We start from the raw sequence: 15,883 nt of genomic DNA on the forward strand, positions 1-15,883 counted from the left end.
TTTGTAGAACAACAAATGTCTTTTTAACTACATTTTAAAGTCTTAAATGTCTTAAATTAAAGAGTTAGCGTGTTGTGACTGTTGTTTATCATGTTTGTGTCTGACATTATTTTCTCACACCTAATGAGATGGTATATTTTCTATTTGTAGTTTTAATATCGACTTTATAATATTTGAGTACACAATTCAAAAACCTGTAACATTGATTATAAAACTTGTATAATTTTAATTTAGAGAACGATTAGTCTATGTTATTCCCTTTCATAATAAGTAAATCGAGTAAAAAATAATATAAAATTTATAATATATAGCTTTTATAAAAATGTTTTATATATTTTCTAAAATTTTGTAGCACTTCTTATAAATAACATAATTTTTACCATAATTTTCTTATGAATAAGTATATTATTTTTAGTCTTATGTGTCAAAAGGTTTTTAAGAAATTGTAAAAATTAATTAAGTTTTTGTATTAAATTAGCACTCAATTAAACTTTTGTCATTAATTAAAATAATCAATTGAACCCTTCTATTAAGTGTTTTTATTATTGACCACGCTAATCGTTATATCATATGATAACACGTGGATTTTTATGGTTTAATCATATTTTTCCCATAAAAATATTTTAAGTCATAAAAAATTATAAAATATTTAATATTAAAATATATATTTAATATAAATTTATTAAAATTATAAAAATTATAGAGCCTATAAATATTATAATAATATAATAATTCTAATAAATTATAAAAATATCATAAAATTAATAGAACTTATTTAAAATAATTAAAATTAAAGAATAGGATTGTTGATTCGATTTAATTATTTTAAAATTAAAATTAGAAAAAATTAATAACTAAAATAAATTTAAATATGATTCAATCTATTTTTTAACTAATATTTTATTAGTTTAAAAATTTTGTGCTGATTCAATCTTTCTTCAAATAATGATATAAAAATAAATTGTAAAATAATGAAGAGAGACAATATGGCTGATATGATGTATGACATCAAGAGCAGAAACTAAGATAACATATGTATTTATATGTAGTATAGATAGGCAAGCTCCGCAATTCCAAACCCTAGCCATTCCTCCAAATAAAACCCTAATTTTTAAGGGAAATACCCATTTCATCCATGGCCAAAAAGCGAAAGCAACGATCCTCCGAACCCCAACCCACCAAAACAACGCCGGATCCTCAATCAATCCAACAACAACCCGAATATGTACCCGACGAAGATCCGAACCCCAAAGTAGAAGAGGAACTGCAACTACAGGAAGTGGAAGAGGAAGTAGAAGTGGAAGAAGAAGTTGAAGTAGAAGAGGAAGTTGAAGAAGAAGACGACGATGACGATGATGAAGAAGCTCAAAATCAAACCCTAGTCGGTTCCTCTAACGCCAACGGTGCCCCGGAAGAAACGGGTCAAGAAGAGGATTTGGACGACGAGCCGTTCGAGAAACTTCTGGAACCATTCGGGAAAGATCAATTGATTACCCTTATCAGGAGAGCCGTTGATAAGCACCCGGAATTTATCTCGTCAGTTCGGGAGTTCGCAGATGCGGACCCGGCCCATCGGAAGATCTTCGTTCATGGGCTAAGTTGGGATACCACTGCGGAAACCCTCACCGCCGAATTTTGTAAGTATGGGGAAATCGAAGAATGCAAAGCTGTTACCGATAGGGTTTCTGGGAAATCTAAAGGTTACGCCTTTATTCTATTTAAGCATCGTAGTGGGGCACGCCGGGCTTTGAAACAACCCCAGAAGAAGATTGGAAATCGAACTACTTCTTGCCAGTTGGCTTCACAGGGGCCGGTTCCGGCGCCGCCTCCTACGGCTGCTCCTGTTTCCGAGTATACTCAAAGGAAGATTTTTGTTAGCAATGTGTCAGCTGACTTGGACCCAGAGAAGTTGCTTGAGTTTTTTAAACAGTATGGGGAAGTTGAGGAAGGTCCAATGGGGCTCGATAAGCAGACAGGGAAACCAAAGGGGTTTGCCCTTTTTGTATACAGGTCAGTTGAGAGTGCGAGGAAAGCGTTAGAAGAGCCTCATAAAAATTTTGAAGGTCATGTTTTGCATTGCCAAAAAGCCATTGATGGGCCGAAATCGACTAAAGGGGGTTATGGAGGAGGTACTTCCGGTGGGCACCATCAGCAGTACCAACAGCATCAGCATCAGCATCAGCAAGGACATCAGATTCAGTCTCATTACCATCATGCTAAGAAGGGAAAGTACTCATCTGGTGGATCAGAGACTGGTCATTTGATGGCTCCATCTGGACCTACTGCAGTGGGGTTCAACCCTGGAGTTGCTGCTGGTGGGTTTAACCCTGCTGCTGCTGCACCTACTTTAAACCCAGCGCTTGGACAGGCTTTGACTGCATTGCTTGCCGGCCAGGGTGGTTTGGGGCTTGGTAATCTGCTTGGAGGGCTTAGTGGCGCCCCTGTGAACCAGGGGACACCTGCTGCAGGGTATGGGAATCAGGTTGCTGGAGGCTATGGAGTGCAGGGTGGATATCAGAACCCACAGATGGGTCAGGGCGGTGCTGGTAGGAATCAACCTGGTAGTGGTGCTCCTTACATGGGGCATTAGGTATGGCCTAAGGTAACCAGATATGATCTTTTGCATGATTTATGGACTCCATTAATGTTACATTTGCATGATTTTCATGCATGATAGAACTAACTAATGCGGATTCAAATCTAATTAAGTAAAGTGTGCTGTATACTGCTAAACATGATCTCACATTTGTGTGAGAGGGGTTGTGGCTAGTGTTTAGGATCAAGTTTGTGTGAGAACTGTACCAGATTGCTTTTAATTGTTGTTGAAGCTCAGCAGAGTTGAATTGTTGATGAATGAATAGAGTTCTTAGTATGCTTCAACTTTTAAGATAATCATTTGGGCGAGTTACTTAGTTCTACAAAGTTAATTTGTTTTAACTGCTGGAGAAAGGGTTGTTATAGGATTTGGTATGTTGATGAGTCTGGTCTTTTCTTTTCCTTATTCATACAAAGGTTTCATAACAAATATTATAAATGCCCCCATTTCTTTTTATTTGTTGGTGTTTTTTAGTTGCCTTTCTAAAATTGTAATGAAATAAGCTTCTAGGTTTGATCTTACTTTATGTTGTTTATTGAACTTCATTTTGGGTCCTTCCATTGATGTCCATCAAGTTTTATTTGGTTAGACTTTATTAACTCAAAATATTATTTGTTTTTGCCAAAGGTATGAAACTTGTCAAAGGTCATTTTCTCATGCATCTTTTTCCATAAATATTTTGTTTTCAAAACTTGTCTTTTTATGCTTTACTATTCATTGTGCAGATACTCTCATAGATGCATCAATCATTTTATTTTCGACTCTGGTGATTCTGAAGTTCCAGGCACTCGTGCAAACGTGGTCTTTAAATTTGTAACAAAAAGTTGTTAATGTTTGCCTGCTATAAAGATCAGAAATCCTAAACCTGTATTTTAATATTTAATTTTGTACTCTTTCCCCACTTGTTTTCAAAAAGGTGTACTATTTCAGTTAGAAGAAAAATGTTGGGGGAACAGGTAGAATTTCATGCCGACACTACTATGCCTTTTCATGTTTTTCGAGTGCAACTCAAACAATGCCTTTTTCCGCCCCCCCCCCCCCCCTAAATAGACTGATACACTCGTCTTGTGGCGACTGTTTCTTATGTGAATCAGAATGTTTTTAATTTAGTTTAAATGTGACAACAATTTTGGGGTTATTCCACATTTTCTTGAATTGTGGTTTTGTAAATGTGTTGATGGGTTGACCTTGTGAATGTTGTTTAGCTTTTGTTTGGTTTCCCCTAGTTTTAACTTCCATGTGGGTTGTTGTGTCCATTATTTTGATGAAGTCATTAAATAATGCTATATTGGAGGAGTTGAAATTCCGAATTGCAGGTGCAAAAAATATATATGGTCTCTCACTGTCGCTTTCATGCTTAACACATGGTTAACAGCAGCACTTCTAGTTGGCCTTACAATGGGAACAAATGAGTAGGGGAACCGATTAACAAAGTTTTGTTGCTGTAAAACTGGAAAACATGGTGTGAAGTGTGGATTGTGATGTAATCAGCCACAACTTTGGGGTTGGGCAGATTTGAAATGTTAGTCCTAGATATTGTTTTGCATTGCATATAAACCTGTTGTTTATTGTTAAGGTATATGTCGTAACTGTCTATTGAACCCTCTCCTCATCTCTCAAGGAGTTGTTGGAAAGTTCGTGGCATGCAATGCAAATGCAAAGCACCTGGTAATGATGCGGCTCTTCATTGCTCCTGTCTCAACTTATTCGGGATATTTCATTTATATTCTGAACTGTATATGTATTAAAAATTTTATACGAGGCTCCAAATGTGATTATCGTATGACAACATACTTTAATATAAATCGATACTTGTCCAGAGTCGAGTGCTTTCCTCTTTTCAACTGGCTGCTGTCTACTCTTCCTTTGTTCTGTGATCTTTCCCTTCAATGGAAATTGACTTATGCCATATGGACTCATTCTTTGTCTTGTCCAGTGGTGGGGAGATTATTGTGAAAGGGGCTTGGTTGGAGCATCTTTGGCTTCTCTTTCAGTGGCGATTGTGTACAGCGCTTTAGGCCTTTTTCTAGCTAGAATGTTCTCAGCTCTGATGTTTGGGTTTGATTTTCGGTTGAACCATCATACTGGTATGGTATGTATTTAGCAACAGTTGACCTATCTGGCGCTCTACTTTCTTTGATTTACAATTGTTTTTATATAACTCAGGACAAATCGCAACTCGCATGATGGGATATCCCACATTCCACAGGGTACAAAGCAGGTTTTAAGTTGACGATAGCTGAGGCTATGCATTGATTATCACCAAACAGGATTACAGGTGCTACAGAGGCGAAAGCCATTTAACAAGTGCTAGTCAAACATACCTTCATATATCCTACATACAGTAGGGCAAAACACCCAAAAGGGATGATGTTTCAACCACCACCACATCATCAATTATAACCCTACTTTTTTTTTTCAACTTTCATATAACTTAAAAACGTTTCAGTCGTTTTGGTAACAACCAAAAGCCTATACAAAACATGGGGGCTCAGCAGAAGAACATGGAATTGCAGACGTTCTCCTTCAACCTCGGCAGCTGAGGGACAGAAATGGCTCCGGGTGCAGTAACTCCACCATGGCTCGAGGATGTCTCTGAGGCATCTTCAAACTTCATGAATGTACCCACCTGTGAGGCTGCCAAATGTGCATAGCAAATAGGAGCAACTACAACACACGTCATGTTGTCATATTAGCAATCCGTAAAACATATCAAACAAACACTAGAGAAAAAACTGAATTACGAAATCAAACAACTAGCTGGAAGCTTTCACAAACAGAGGTCAAAGCTAAATCAGAATTCTCACCTACAGATATGGCAGTGGTGCTCCTTTGATACCTGCAATAGACGGTTTATAAGGAATACAGTATTGGCGACAGATCAAAATATTTGCGAAGCAATTACAATACATGATTGAGCACTTACACATACGACAGAGAATGGACTAGTTCCTGCAGATCATCAGCTGAAAACCCAATCTGATCTAAGAGAACATGATAATGAGTAGGCCTCGTGGTTCCCTGAAAAGCAAACACAAATTATACAAAGAAATGAACGTTACAAGGAATAGGTGGCCATCAAGGTTTAGAACATAACAGCAATTTCTCTGATTATTCAACTACAAGCTTATTGGAAAAGTCAAAAGATCAGAAATCAGAGCCTTAATTCAACTTTCGAAGAAGATTCAACTTCGTATAAAGGGACAAAAAAGCATAATTACAGAATCAGTAATCAAGAAAACTAAATTCTCGAAGAACTTACAATCATTCCAGCATGGGCACAAAGATAGAAGTCATTGTTCTTAGGATGACAGATTTTGTTGTCTATAACGGTTCCTGCATAATGGAAAACAGGATAAATTGTTAAAACTATAACTAATACCAAATGACATGCATCAAATCATGACTGAGACTCACCAGGCGGGACATTGTCAGGAGATCCCTGCTGGAAAAACTTAGTATGATGGTTTTTCTGTGCCACAATGACCACAAACTTGGGGTTCCAACTCTCATCAAGAAATTTGCAAGCCTATAAAGTAGAAACGTTAACAACTGATGATTTATCACCAACAATGTATTCTTACTGCATACCTCAATTACTTGATCCAGTTCAATGTTCAATACTTGATTGAACTGCGACTCGCTAACTCCATCCCTGAGTTGAACCAAGAATAATGAGCAATATTCCATCAGCATCTCAATAAAATGTAACAGGAACATCAGCTCAATAATCACAAACTAGCTAATAACAAAAACGTATGAGAGACATGGTTAATCATAAGATTGAAACAAAAACTTGCAGCAGAGAACCCTCAAAAACAGGATATATTTGATATATAGATTAACCAAGTAACATAAGCTTTTATGATAAAATACACGATTCTAAAATGAAAAAGCACTTTTTACATAGCAGATATGATAGATTAACCAAGCAGCATAAACACAAATATTTATGAGAAAAAAACAGAACTCTAAAATGCAAAATTGCTTTTACATAGCAGGTATTATACTCCCAGAACATAATTATACAACACAGATGTGCAAATGATAGAGGGAATATCACAACAGTCAAAGTTATGTAGCAAGAGAAATAAATTAGGAAAGTAGATGAGGTGAGAGATCTAAGCATTCCAAATGGCAGGAAGCAAGAAACATTCTACGATTATTAGAGGTTTAAAAAGGACATTCAACTTGTATAATCTGTAAGCAGCACAAAAACACCATGCAGATAAAAGATGCTTGAACATACAATATTCCCCAAATAACTGTTACATGTTTCGCAAGTAAAAGATGATTTGATAGATAAATATATAATTGCTAAGAAGTCTATACAAATAGTTTCCAAGCAGAGAAGCAATGCGAATTAAGAAACAGGAACACCAAAATTTTGTCTTCGCAAGTTACTTGAAAATGTACTATTCCATTTGAGTTAGAATATGTTATATTTTATAGAGATTGAACATGAGAAACAGAAAAACCTGAATATGATAATTTGATCAGGCTTCCTCTTTCCTGAACTTGTATAAAAGTCCAAGAGAACCTCCCTGTGATTAAAAAAAAATTCATTAGAAAAACGACCATAAACACTACTAGACCCAAAAGTTAAGATGCTAGACATGAATGTTCAACAAGAGTAACACATAATTTTTTAACTAAAAAGATAAAAATTAAAAAAAAAAAAGAAAAAAAGATGTAAAAGTTAAATCTGAAAAGAAAGGAACTTCTTAAATCTGAAAAGAAAGGAACTTCATTGCTGGCGCACCTCATGATACCTTCATCCTCCTTGTCAGAGACTTTTTTGAATAGAGAATCTATCATTTCAAGCTTAGGAGATTGTGTACGCACAGATGCTCTATAGCGGGAAATCAAAGGCCACTGGCGGGAGCTGACCACCTAGAAATTCAACAAAAGGAACTCTAAAATAATTACAGGTCAAGAAGCTACCTCAAGAGGAAATAGTTATGTATAAGTACAGACTGCAGAATCACATATCCATAACTGCCATTACGAGCAGCTGGTAGTTGATGGAAACCCAAGAAACACAAAGATATTGAACAATATCATCCCTACCGCAGCAATTGATGGAATATCAGACTGCCCAGGAGAGCCATGAGACACATCCATGCCAAGGATGATGGTTGGAACCTTTGAAACAACTGGAATTGAAGGTGTTTGCTCAATTGCTAACATGGAATTCAGTCCTCCAAGCTGCGTAGAGGTAATTAGCAGGTTAATGTTTAATCTTCCCAAGTTAAAGAAATAAAGAAGAATAAATTTGATGGAAGCATACCTTTGCATTGATTTTTAGAAGCAGGTTTGTAAGGTACTGATCATTGACCCTAGTTGGAGCCATGCACTGAGTGACTATGCCAAACTCAGAAAGATTCTTCTTCTTCCATGGACCTTCAAAAAGTCAAATTTAGATGCAAGGAAAAGACTTCAAGAGAAAGAAAAGCACAGTTAACGCACGAACAAGTGAGATTTTGCATACCATAAAGATCAGAATTTTTCCTATCAGGTAAAAGACAAAGAAGAAACTGTGGAGCTCCAGGCAGTTTAGATTGGATATCCTCAAACATTTTCTCGACTCTAACCAAAGGAGAGCAACGTCTGTTCTGATTGGATTCTTGGAACACATCAAATGGAGGGTCTATTCGCTAAAATAGGGACAAGGAAAACAACTTTAGCCCACAAGTTGAATTTATAACCTCGTATATGCCAAGTGACAAAACTGACAACAAAATTAAAAAAAAAAAAAAACTTGGTCAAACTTACAATTCCTTTCATGTCTCCACATCTAATCAGATCCCGGACAAGGCTATTCGTATCACATCGTGCTGAGAAGTTGACAACAGCCCATCTTTCAATCTTAGTTGGCTCCACCAATTTCTACGAAAGCATACACTGTTGAGAAACAATAGACAAAACATATATAAAATAGAAAGTTTCAAAATAAAAGGGAGCAAAAACCTTGTTATTAAAATTCCATCTCCCATTCCTAGGAAAGAAATCTTCACCATTCCCCACTTTTAACTGTCGAAAAGAAAAATTAGAATGTAGATCCAACCAAAATCATTAGGATAACTCTAAACACCCAACATATATGCATGACATATCAATGGAAGAAAAAAAGAATTAATCTAGCCAAATATTACTCTACCCTTGGCGCTGGCAGAACACGACCTTCGACTTGGGTGAAATTAGTGCTGATAGAAACACCACAAGAACGCAGCATTGGCTCAGCACCATAGTTGCTCCTCTGTAAAGCCTGCACAAAATTTGCAACAACACTCATTGACATGTATTTTACAGTACAATAAATATGAAGTGAGTCAAAAGCTTAGAGAAAAGACCTACACTGGATAAGACTGTCATTCTTTCCTGAGGCTTCTGTCTTGATTTTTCAACCAAAGAAGCTCTCTGGAAAGTGGTTAGCGCTTTGGTGTAACGTTGCAAAGACACCAGGGAACAGAGCTATTACAACAGGTGCCCAACAAACCATAGACAAGTATTAGTTACAAAACATAGATTCTATAAACAAACAAAATCACAGTCTATGAATTCACCTCCAAAGGAATATATGTCGGCCGTTTTGGCTTTCCGACATTAATGCATGGCAGGTCTGCAGAATAGCGCAACTGTATGTTGCGATGGTTGACAAAATAATCATAGACAGTAATCTCTAGATTCTCAGCTTCACCATTATCATTCTTCATGCTTTTCTGCTTCAATGAAAACCTACATAAAGGACACAAACAACAAATAAAAAAAGTAATTACTTAAAACTGAAGCATAAGACAAGACTCCATCAGACAAAAATAAATACTAGCTGATTTAAGACAGATTGAAGAAAAAGCAATGGTCTGAAATCAGGAAACCATACAACTGATCTTTGCACAACTGCTCGCTCAATCCAGTGATCTTGTACTCCTGATTGGATGGACTGACTTTTATCCTCAGGTTCTTAAGGCTTCGTTTAGCCTATAAAGGGGGAACCAAGCAATAGAGGTTCAATAATTGATGCAAGGTAACTCAAATTCACTTGGAGACAGAGAAGGTTATTTGGTTACCTTGGTCCAGTCCAGGGAGTACGGATCTCTGGCATTCTGATTGGCAAGCAAAAAGTCCACAACCGGACCAGGACGAATTATCATGGTAGTTGAGACATCTAAAATAGAAATAAATTGAGTAATTAAAAGAAAAACAGAAAGTAATAAATGCATAAGAGTCAGAGTTAAGATTCCAAGTTCCGACCAATATTCAGGGAAAGGCCCCCTTGAGAGGCTCTGAAGCTAGAATGGAAACCCCTGCAGCCTAGGACACCACCTCCAATGTCTGTAAAATTATCAGGATTATTTTGAAAGAATGACTGGCGAACAAGTAGACATCCCCTATAAAATTCAAGTTAATGTCAGAATAAATTTAACATCCAGGACCAAAACCTTAAGTGGAAAAAAAATGACATACAGGCTGATATTTTTAACTCACTGTTTTGCAGCATGCTGCCGTAAAATGATATCCAACACCCTTAGGGCTTCTTGTGAGTTTTCTGATTCCTGTCCACGCAGAGCATTTTGAATGGCTTGCATGGGAATCTTTGCAGCAAAGCTGATCTCCACTTTAAAGGTCTTTGACTGATAAGGCCGTTTAATCCTCTTCCTGTCTTGCCCATTTGAGTCATCATGGACATCAGGGCTTGCATTCCCGTTGTTTCTATAAATGAGAAGGTCCACATTTAGAGCTTAAATAACAATAAATGGGAGACATTTATACTAAAAACCAGCCTTACGAGCATGTCTACCTGTTAGATGTAACATCCTCAAGTACAACTGTAAACTCATGCTTGTTATTTGGAAGAGCACCAACAGTAAATAAACTTTTCTCCCCATCATAAGCAAAGTCCTTTCCAGCCAATTCATTGCCATAGGTCTCTTGCACCCTCTCTATCACTTTTCTTCCAACACCCTTGCCATCAACTGGACGGCCATCTTCATAATAAAGAGAAACCTGTTGAACCAAATACAAATGAAGAAGCTTGCATCAATAATTACCATTAACAAAAACCAGAGGACTAATAATAGAAAAGCATAGAGTGAAGGAATCAAATAGCATACACAGTAATGGAAGAAGTGTCCATCAGAGCTTCCAACATTCACTTTGAAGTGATTGGTGAGAAGAGTTATCTTCTGCCCTTTAGATCCAAGACCACGCCTGGCCATTGGGACTCGCACAACCTTCTTCTTTGCAGGTTCAGGTTCTGCTTTGATGGGCACCACATCAGGAGGCACAGGTGGGGGTGGAGGCAGAGAGTCAGGTGCCGCCCCATTTCCATCCTGCTCAAACGAGTCCATGTCCTAAAACAAAGAAAACAATATGTAATGCAACGAAGAAGAAAAAATACTAGGAAGTACCAATATAACCTAAAATAAAAAGAAAAACCGCTTTGAAGGAAGATAAGGAATAGTATCATATAATCATTTCAGGCAGAAAACAGTTTACCCAATAATTTTAAGAGAAACGTAAACATGCATTCAGGGAATTCAGTGAACTGAATAATGGCTAAAAGATCTTACTATATTTGCAGAGTGGAACAGGTGAACAGTCAGAGACATTCAAACACCCAAAAACAGAAGCAAAGCCATGACAACAAAACACTAATTAATGCAGTTCAAAAATTAAGTTTTTTTTCCTTACAATGTGCTAAGAAATCCAACATGCAAGCATCGGAAAGCCATATTTACAATGAACACAAACATTACCTAGAAAATTAGACGATCTGCAGCAAAATAAGCGTATTCTTGAGGACAGCTGGAACACCAACAAGAAAAATTACGGAAATGAGCATAAATGGAAAAATAAAAGGGAAAAAAAAATTACCCTTCAGAGTGCAAAATAAAGCACATCTAAGAATATGAGCTTAAAATGCACATACACGCACACCAAAGTTAACATTAAGTGGCAAATGAAGCAAAAATGTTACAGCTTTTTAATTGTCTCGCTCACAAAAATGAGAAGAGTTTTTTTTAAAACAAAAAAAAACTAAATAAAAAATAAAATAACAGGATTCTGAAAAAGCACACTGAAGTAGCTAAAAAAGACCAAAAATAGTTACGTCAGAGGGGAAAAAAAGCTAAAAACGTATGAACTTGAACGTTGACTTAAAACTAGAAACAAAAAACAGGGAATTAGGATACTCAGATACTACTTAAAAAGAAAGAAAAAAACCACTGGAAGAAAAACACACCAAGTGAAGCAGGCATTGCACAGAAAAAGGTTGAAAAAGAAATCCAGAAAATTTTTAAATTACCACAAAAACCCAGAGAAAACCACCAAATCAGAAAAATACAAGCCCAGAAATCTGAAACTGAAGAGGTTTTGAGAGGAATTTACCTGAAATTTAGAGAGAAAACAAGGATAGAAACCCTAAAACTTGAAAGAGAAATGTGAAGTTCAAGGCTCCCGTCTGTGCCTCCCTCCTTTTACTTGCCTCTCACTCGAAAAACTAAAAATTAAAGACAGTGAAATAATATAAAAACTTTAAGGGCCACTCTTTTTGGTCTCTCCGTTAAGTACAATGTTCTTCTCTCCTCTACATCGCGGCTTACACCATTTACCCTACATTTTCCACATCTCTACCGTCCATCTCATTTTTCAATAGTTTTCTTTCATAAATTTTTTTCTTACATAATTTTACATTACAAAATTATAGTAATTTATGTGTTAAATATTTTAAATCTTAGTTTAACTAAAGATTTGTTTTTATTAAAAATAAACATTTTTTATTAAGATTTTATACTTTAATTGGATAAAATATATTTATTTAATTTCAAATATTGAATTTACAAAAATATATTTTTAATTGTGAAATTGTATAACATCTTGCACCCTTAAAAACACAAAATGAAATTTAAAATTATTCTAGAAAAAAACACATTAATTAAAAATATATATATTTAACAATATCCCTGTGAGTGTTTTTTTTAAATTTTTGTATAGGGATATAACAAGCTATTCTTACAAAAAGGTATCTAATTAGATAAAATTTAATTTTAAATTATTTATTAAGTTAATTGCATCAAATAGTCTTAAATTATGACTTTTATTTTAAATTGGTCCTCAAATTTTAAAATTTTCTAATTGCATCTCTAAATTATTGATGTCATATCAATAAGATCTTTTACTAATATAGTTATTTTAATTGTTAGATGAGACGTTAGATATTATATGATGTAAATTAAAATGAAAAACTTTAAAAAGTAAAATATTGTAAAAATATTGGTTTTGAGGTTTTTGAAGCTTTTAGAAAAACTATCATTACTTTCTTTATTTTTCGGTTTTACTTTATTTTTAGTTTTCAATTTTAAAATTATGTGCCAACATTTTACTTTTCTTTTAAGATTTTTGTTTTTAATTGTGTCATGTAATATTTTATATATCATTTAATGATTAAATTAATGATTTCATTAATGGAAGGATCTAATTGATAAAATACCAATAATTCAAGGATGTAATTAGAATGATATGAAATTAGGGACCTATTTAAAATGAGTTTCATAGTTTAGGATATATGGCGCAATTAACTCTTATTTAATTAATGTGAATATTGTATGAAAATAACGTGTTAAATGAAAAGAATCTTAAAATAATATTTCACTATATTTGAAGATCAGTGATGGACTGTCCAGCAAAAAAAAAAAAGATCAATGATGGACGTCTCTGATGTGACCAGTTGGTGAGTGAGATCCGCATAGGAACACCTCTCCACTTTGGGGTACCAACGGATTTGTCACTACCTCGGTTATGGAGATCCGGTATTTTTTCACTGTATATTTACTTGACAGCTCGCATTGAAATTTGAGAATCACAGATTTATCATAAATCCGGAACGACTGAGTATAATGAATGATGTGCGGCAGTGATTATAGCTGTGACGATATTTCAATAACATGTGGGTGAGATTAGGATTTTCTTTATTTGGTAGGTAATTTTGGGAAATCCTAAATTAGACGCTTTGAATGTGGTACCGAAAAGAAAATATAGCTTTGAATGCGTATTTAACTAGATTTTAGAATTTATCACGTCCATACGATTCGGTGAATTTTGTTTCCCTTCTTATTAAATTTATCCACTGAAGTAGGTCATTTTTGTTGGGTAGAGTTTTGAATCAATCATCCATTTCCAATTTTACAATTTTAACATATCGGATTAATTATATTAATTTTCTTGGTTTTCCTTTTTGATAATTTGAAAAAAAAAAAATTCACTCCTCACGCAATCGATATCCTCTAATTAAATAAAATAATTAAATAAAAAGTTGATTATAAAATGCACTCCATTTTTATAATTGGAGATTGAACCTTCAACAAATTATCACATAAAAACATGAGAAATAAAATAAAATAATTACATTTATATGAATTGAACTAATGTATCAAATTTATTATTCAAAAATTGTTAAAAGAATATTATTTTTGCGTTTGCATAAATTTAAGTCAGTACCAATTCATTTAAAGTTAAAAATTTTATTTTTTTCTTTTTAATTTATACATATCTTTATTTTCATTTTCCAAAAATCATTTTAAAAAATTCAATCAAAGATGTGTTGTTTCATATTTTCCATTTTTCATGAAAACGTAAACGTTTTTGTGAAACCAAATGAGGACATTTTCTATATTTCATTTTGCTATAGTACCTGATGTGAAGAATGAAAAACATAACCCCACTATACATACACTAACTTCGTACAATATCCAATAGTCAATCAGGAGCAATTTTGTGGGCCAAACATAAGACTGATAGAGTATGGGAACCCAATTTTCAATCCAATACATGTAACAAGCTCTACTTTTGATGGATCTGAGCATTCTCAGAATCGAGGAAGATAATCGATATTTTGAATCTCTGTTTCAAGAAAATCAAGTTTCAATTCTAGGAAATCTTGGTTAAAGATGGAATTTCATGAAGCGAGTCATGCTTGAACGCTTTCTATAAGCATATTTGAGTCCAAGACTTGAAGAAAGGGAGCCTCAACAATCCATATTAACTTCCATAGAGTTTCAACTCATTTGAAATCATTTAAAAGTTTTTAAGCTTTGATATGCTTTATTTCGGTTTTTAACCCATTTAAACAGTTTTATTTCAACCCAATTATTTTATTTTCATGTTAAAATTCGGTCCATGCCCATTCTTTGGACGCATTTCTCTTAGTTTCTCCACCTAGTTTATTTTTACTTTCATGTAATTAGGATTTTTACTTAGTAATTCTAGTTGCATTACGCCTCTAGTTTTAAGCTAATTTCCCCCATAAATAGGCTATGGCCACCCTATGTATCATACACCTTTCTCATTTTATTAATTTTACAACTCTCTTCACCAGTTTTCTCTTGTTGAGTTTTACAATTTGTTTTGGTTGCATAGCTCTGAACATCCACATCTCTTAATGAGATCTTTCCTTCTTATCAAAATTAATTGTGTTTCTCTTGATCTATTGGCTATTTTCTCTAATTCTGTTTTGGTGTCTATTTTCCATATTTAGTTTGGGCCCTTTTGTTTTTTTTTTTTTTTTGTCAAGAATTCTTCTTCCAAATAACTTAAGTTTAATCTTAACCATTGTCCTGTATCACTAGAGGTATCAGTCCCTTACAAAAACTATTCACACCTTCGCATTATCTTATCTTTATCTTTTTTTTTTATCTTCAACCTCGTCTTACTTTGCTTTCTCTATTACTCAGTTCCACATTGATTTAAGTATTCAATAACGTCTCAAATCATAAGTTTAGACACTCTCAAAATTGAACTTCATATTGCACTAATTTGAGAACACCCGAATCTATTTACAAACCAAAATCATCTCAAAGTGACTATAACAATTGATGTCGTTTGTGAGTACCGAGCAAAAATCTATCCCTCAAACCCTCAAAGCTTTCCATACTCTTTACGTTCCATCTCTATTTTTTGTTTTGAGTTTCCTCCCACATTATTTTAGGGTTCTATAGCTCCCTTTTTTTTCAATCCTCCGTATCTATTTGGCAGTTCATGTTTGATGTTCTTCAACATACTTTTTTGTTTTTTCTTCTAATGTTATGGAGAAGTTTTTTTAAGTTTTCTCTATTTTTTTTATTTGTTAAAGCTTTTTCCATATTTGAGTTTCTTGAAACTTTCTCCATTTTTTAGGTTTCTTGAAGCTTCACCAATATACTTTATTTATCTTCATTTCTGCGGTTTCTTGAAGCTCCCATCTTTGGGTTTCAAAAACTTTCCAATTTAATCCATTTTTTTCTTGAAGCT

At 34.5% G+C, this 15,883-nt stretch overlaps 2 protein-coding genes across 18 annotated transcripts; one reads left to right on the forward strand and one right to left on the reverse strand.

Moving 5' to 3' along the window:
- Positions 1–948: 948 nt before the first annotated feature.
- On the forward strand, positions 949–5,213 carry LOC108469537 (UBP1-associated protein 2A-like). Of its 16 annotated transcripts, none has more exons than XR_001869135.2 (4): positions 949–2,602; positions 3,913–4,118; positions 4,221–4,264; positions 4,533–5,213. XR_001869135.2 is itself a non-coding variant. In XM_017770415.2 (3 exons), exon 1 carries the CDS (start codon positions 1,136–1,138, stop codon positions 2,588–2,590), a length of 1,455 nt encoding a protein of 484 aa, XP_017625904.1. In that variant the 5' UTR covers positions 949–1,135; the 3' UTR covers positions 4,218–4,264; positions 4,533–5,213. The 16 variants fall into 16 exon arrangements, 10 of the variants coding, with proteins under 10 accessions (XP_017625904.1, XP_017625902.1, XP_052887529.1 ...); XR_008286989.1 differs by lacking the exon at positions 3,913–4,118 and having other exon boundaries at positions 4,218–4,264; positions 4,533–4,688; positions 4,763–5,213; XR_001869136.2 differs by lacking the exon at positions 3,913–4,118 and having other exon boundaries at positions 4,218–4,264.
- LOC108469536 (protein argonaute 4-like) lies at positions 4,819–12,277 on the reverse strand. 2 transcript variants are annotated; one of them, XM_017770406.2, is made up of 24 exons: positions 11,987–12,277; positions 11,356–11,404; positions 10,711–10,950; positions 10,398–10,603; positions 10,085–10,309; positions 9,851–9,987; positions 9,667–9,764; positions 9,480–9,577; positions 9,163–9,334; positions 8,954–9,070; positions 8,757–8,864; positions 8,567–8,629; positions 8,372–8,485; positions 8,088–8,253; positions 7,887–7,999; positions 7,667–7,804; positions 7,359–7,489; positions 7,075–7,140; positions 6,188–6,251; positions 6,014–6,125; positions 5,859–5,932; positions 5,523–5,617; positions 5,404–5,435; positions 4,819–5,263 (listed from the first exon to the last, which is right to left on the reverse strand). In XM_017770406.2, exons 3-24 carry the CDS (start codon positions 10,945–10,947, stop codon positions 5,088–5,090), a joined length of 2,742 nt encoding a protein of 913 aa, XP_017625895.1. In that variant the 5' UTR covers positions 10,948–10,950; positions 11,356–11,404; positions 11,987–12,277; the 3' UTR covers positions 4,819–5,087. The 2 variants fall into 2 exon arrangements, with proteins under 2 accessions (XP_017625895.1, XP_017625896.1); XM_017770407.2 differs by lacking the exon at positions 11,356–11,404 and having other exon boundaries at positions 11,987–12,260.
- Positions 12,278–15,883: the final 3,606 nt, after the last annotated feature.

Source organism: Gossypium arboreum, chromosome 8 (genome assembly GCF_025698485.1).
Source record: "Gossypium arboreum isolate Shixiya-1 chromosome 8, ASM2569848v2, whole genome shotgun sequence".
Lineage (NCBI taxonomy): Eukaryota > Viridiplantae > Streptophyta > Magnoliopsida > Malvales > Malvaceae > Gossypium > Gossypium arboreum.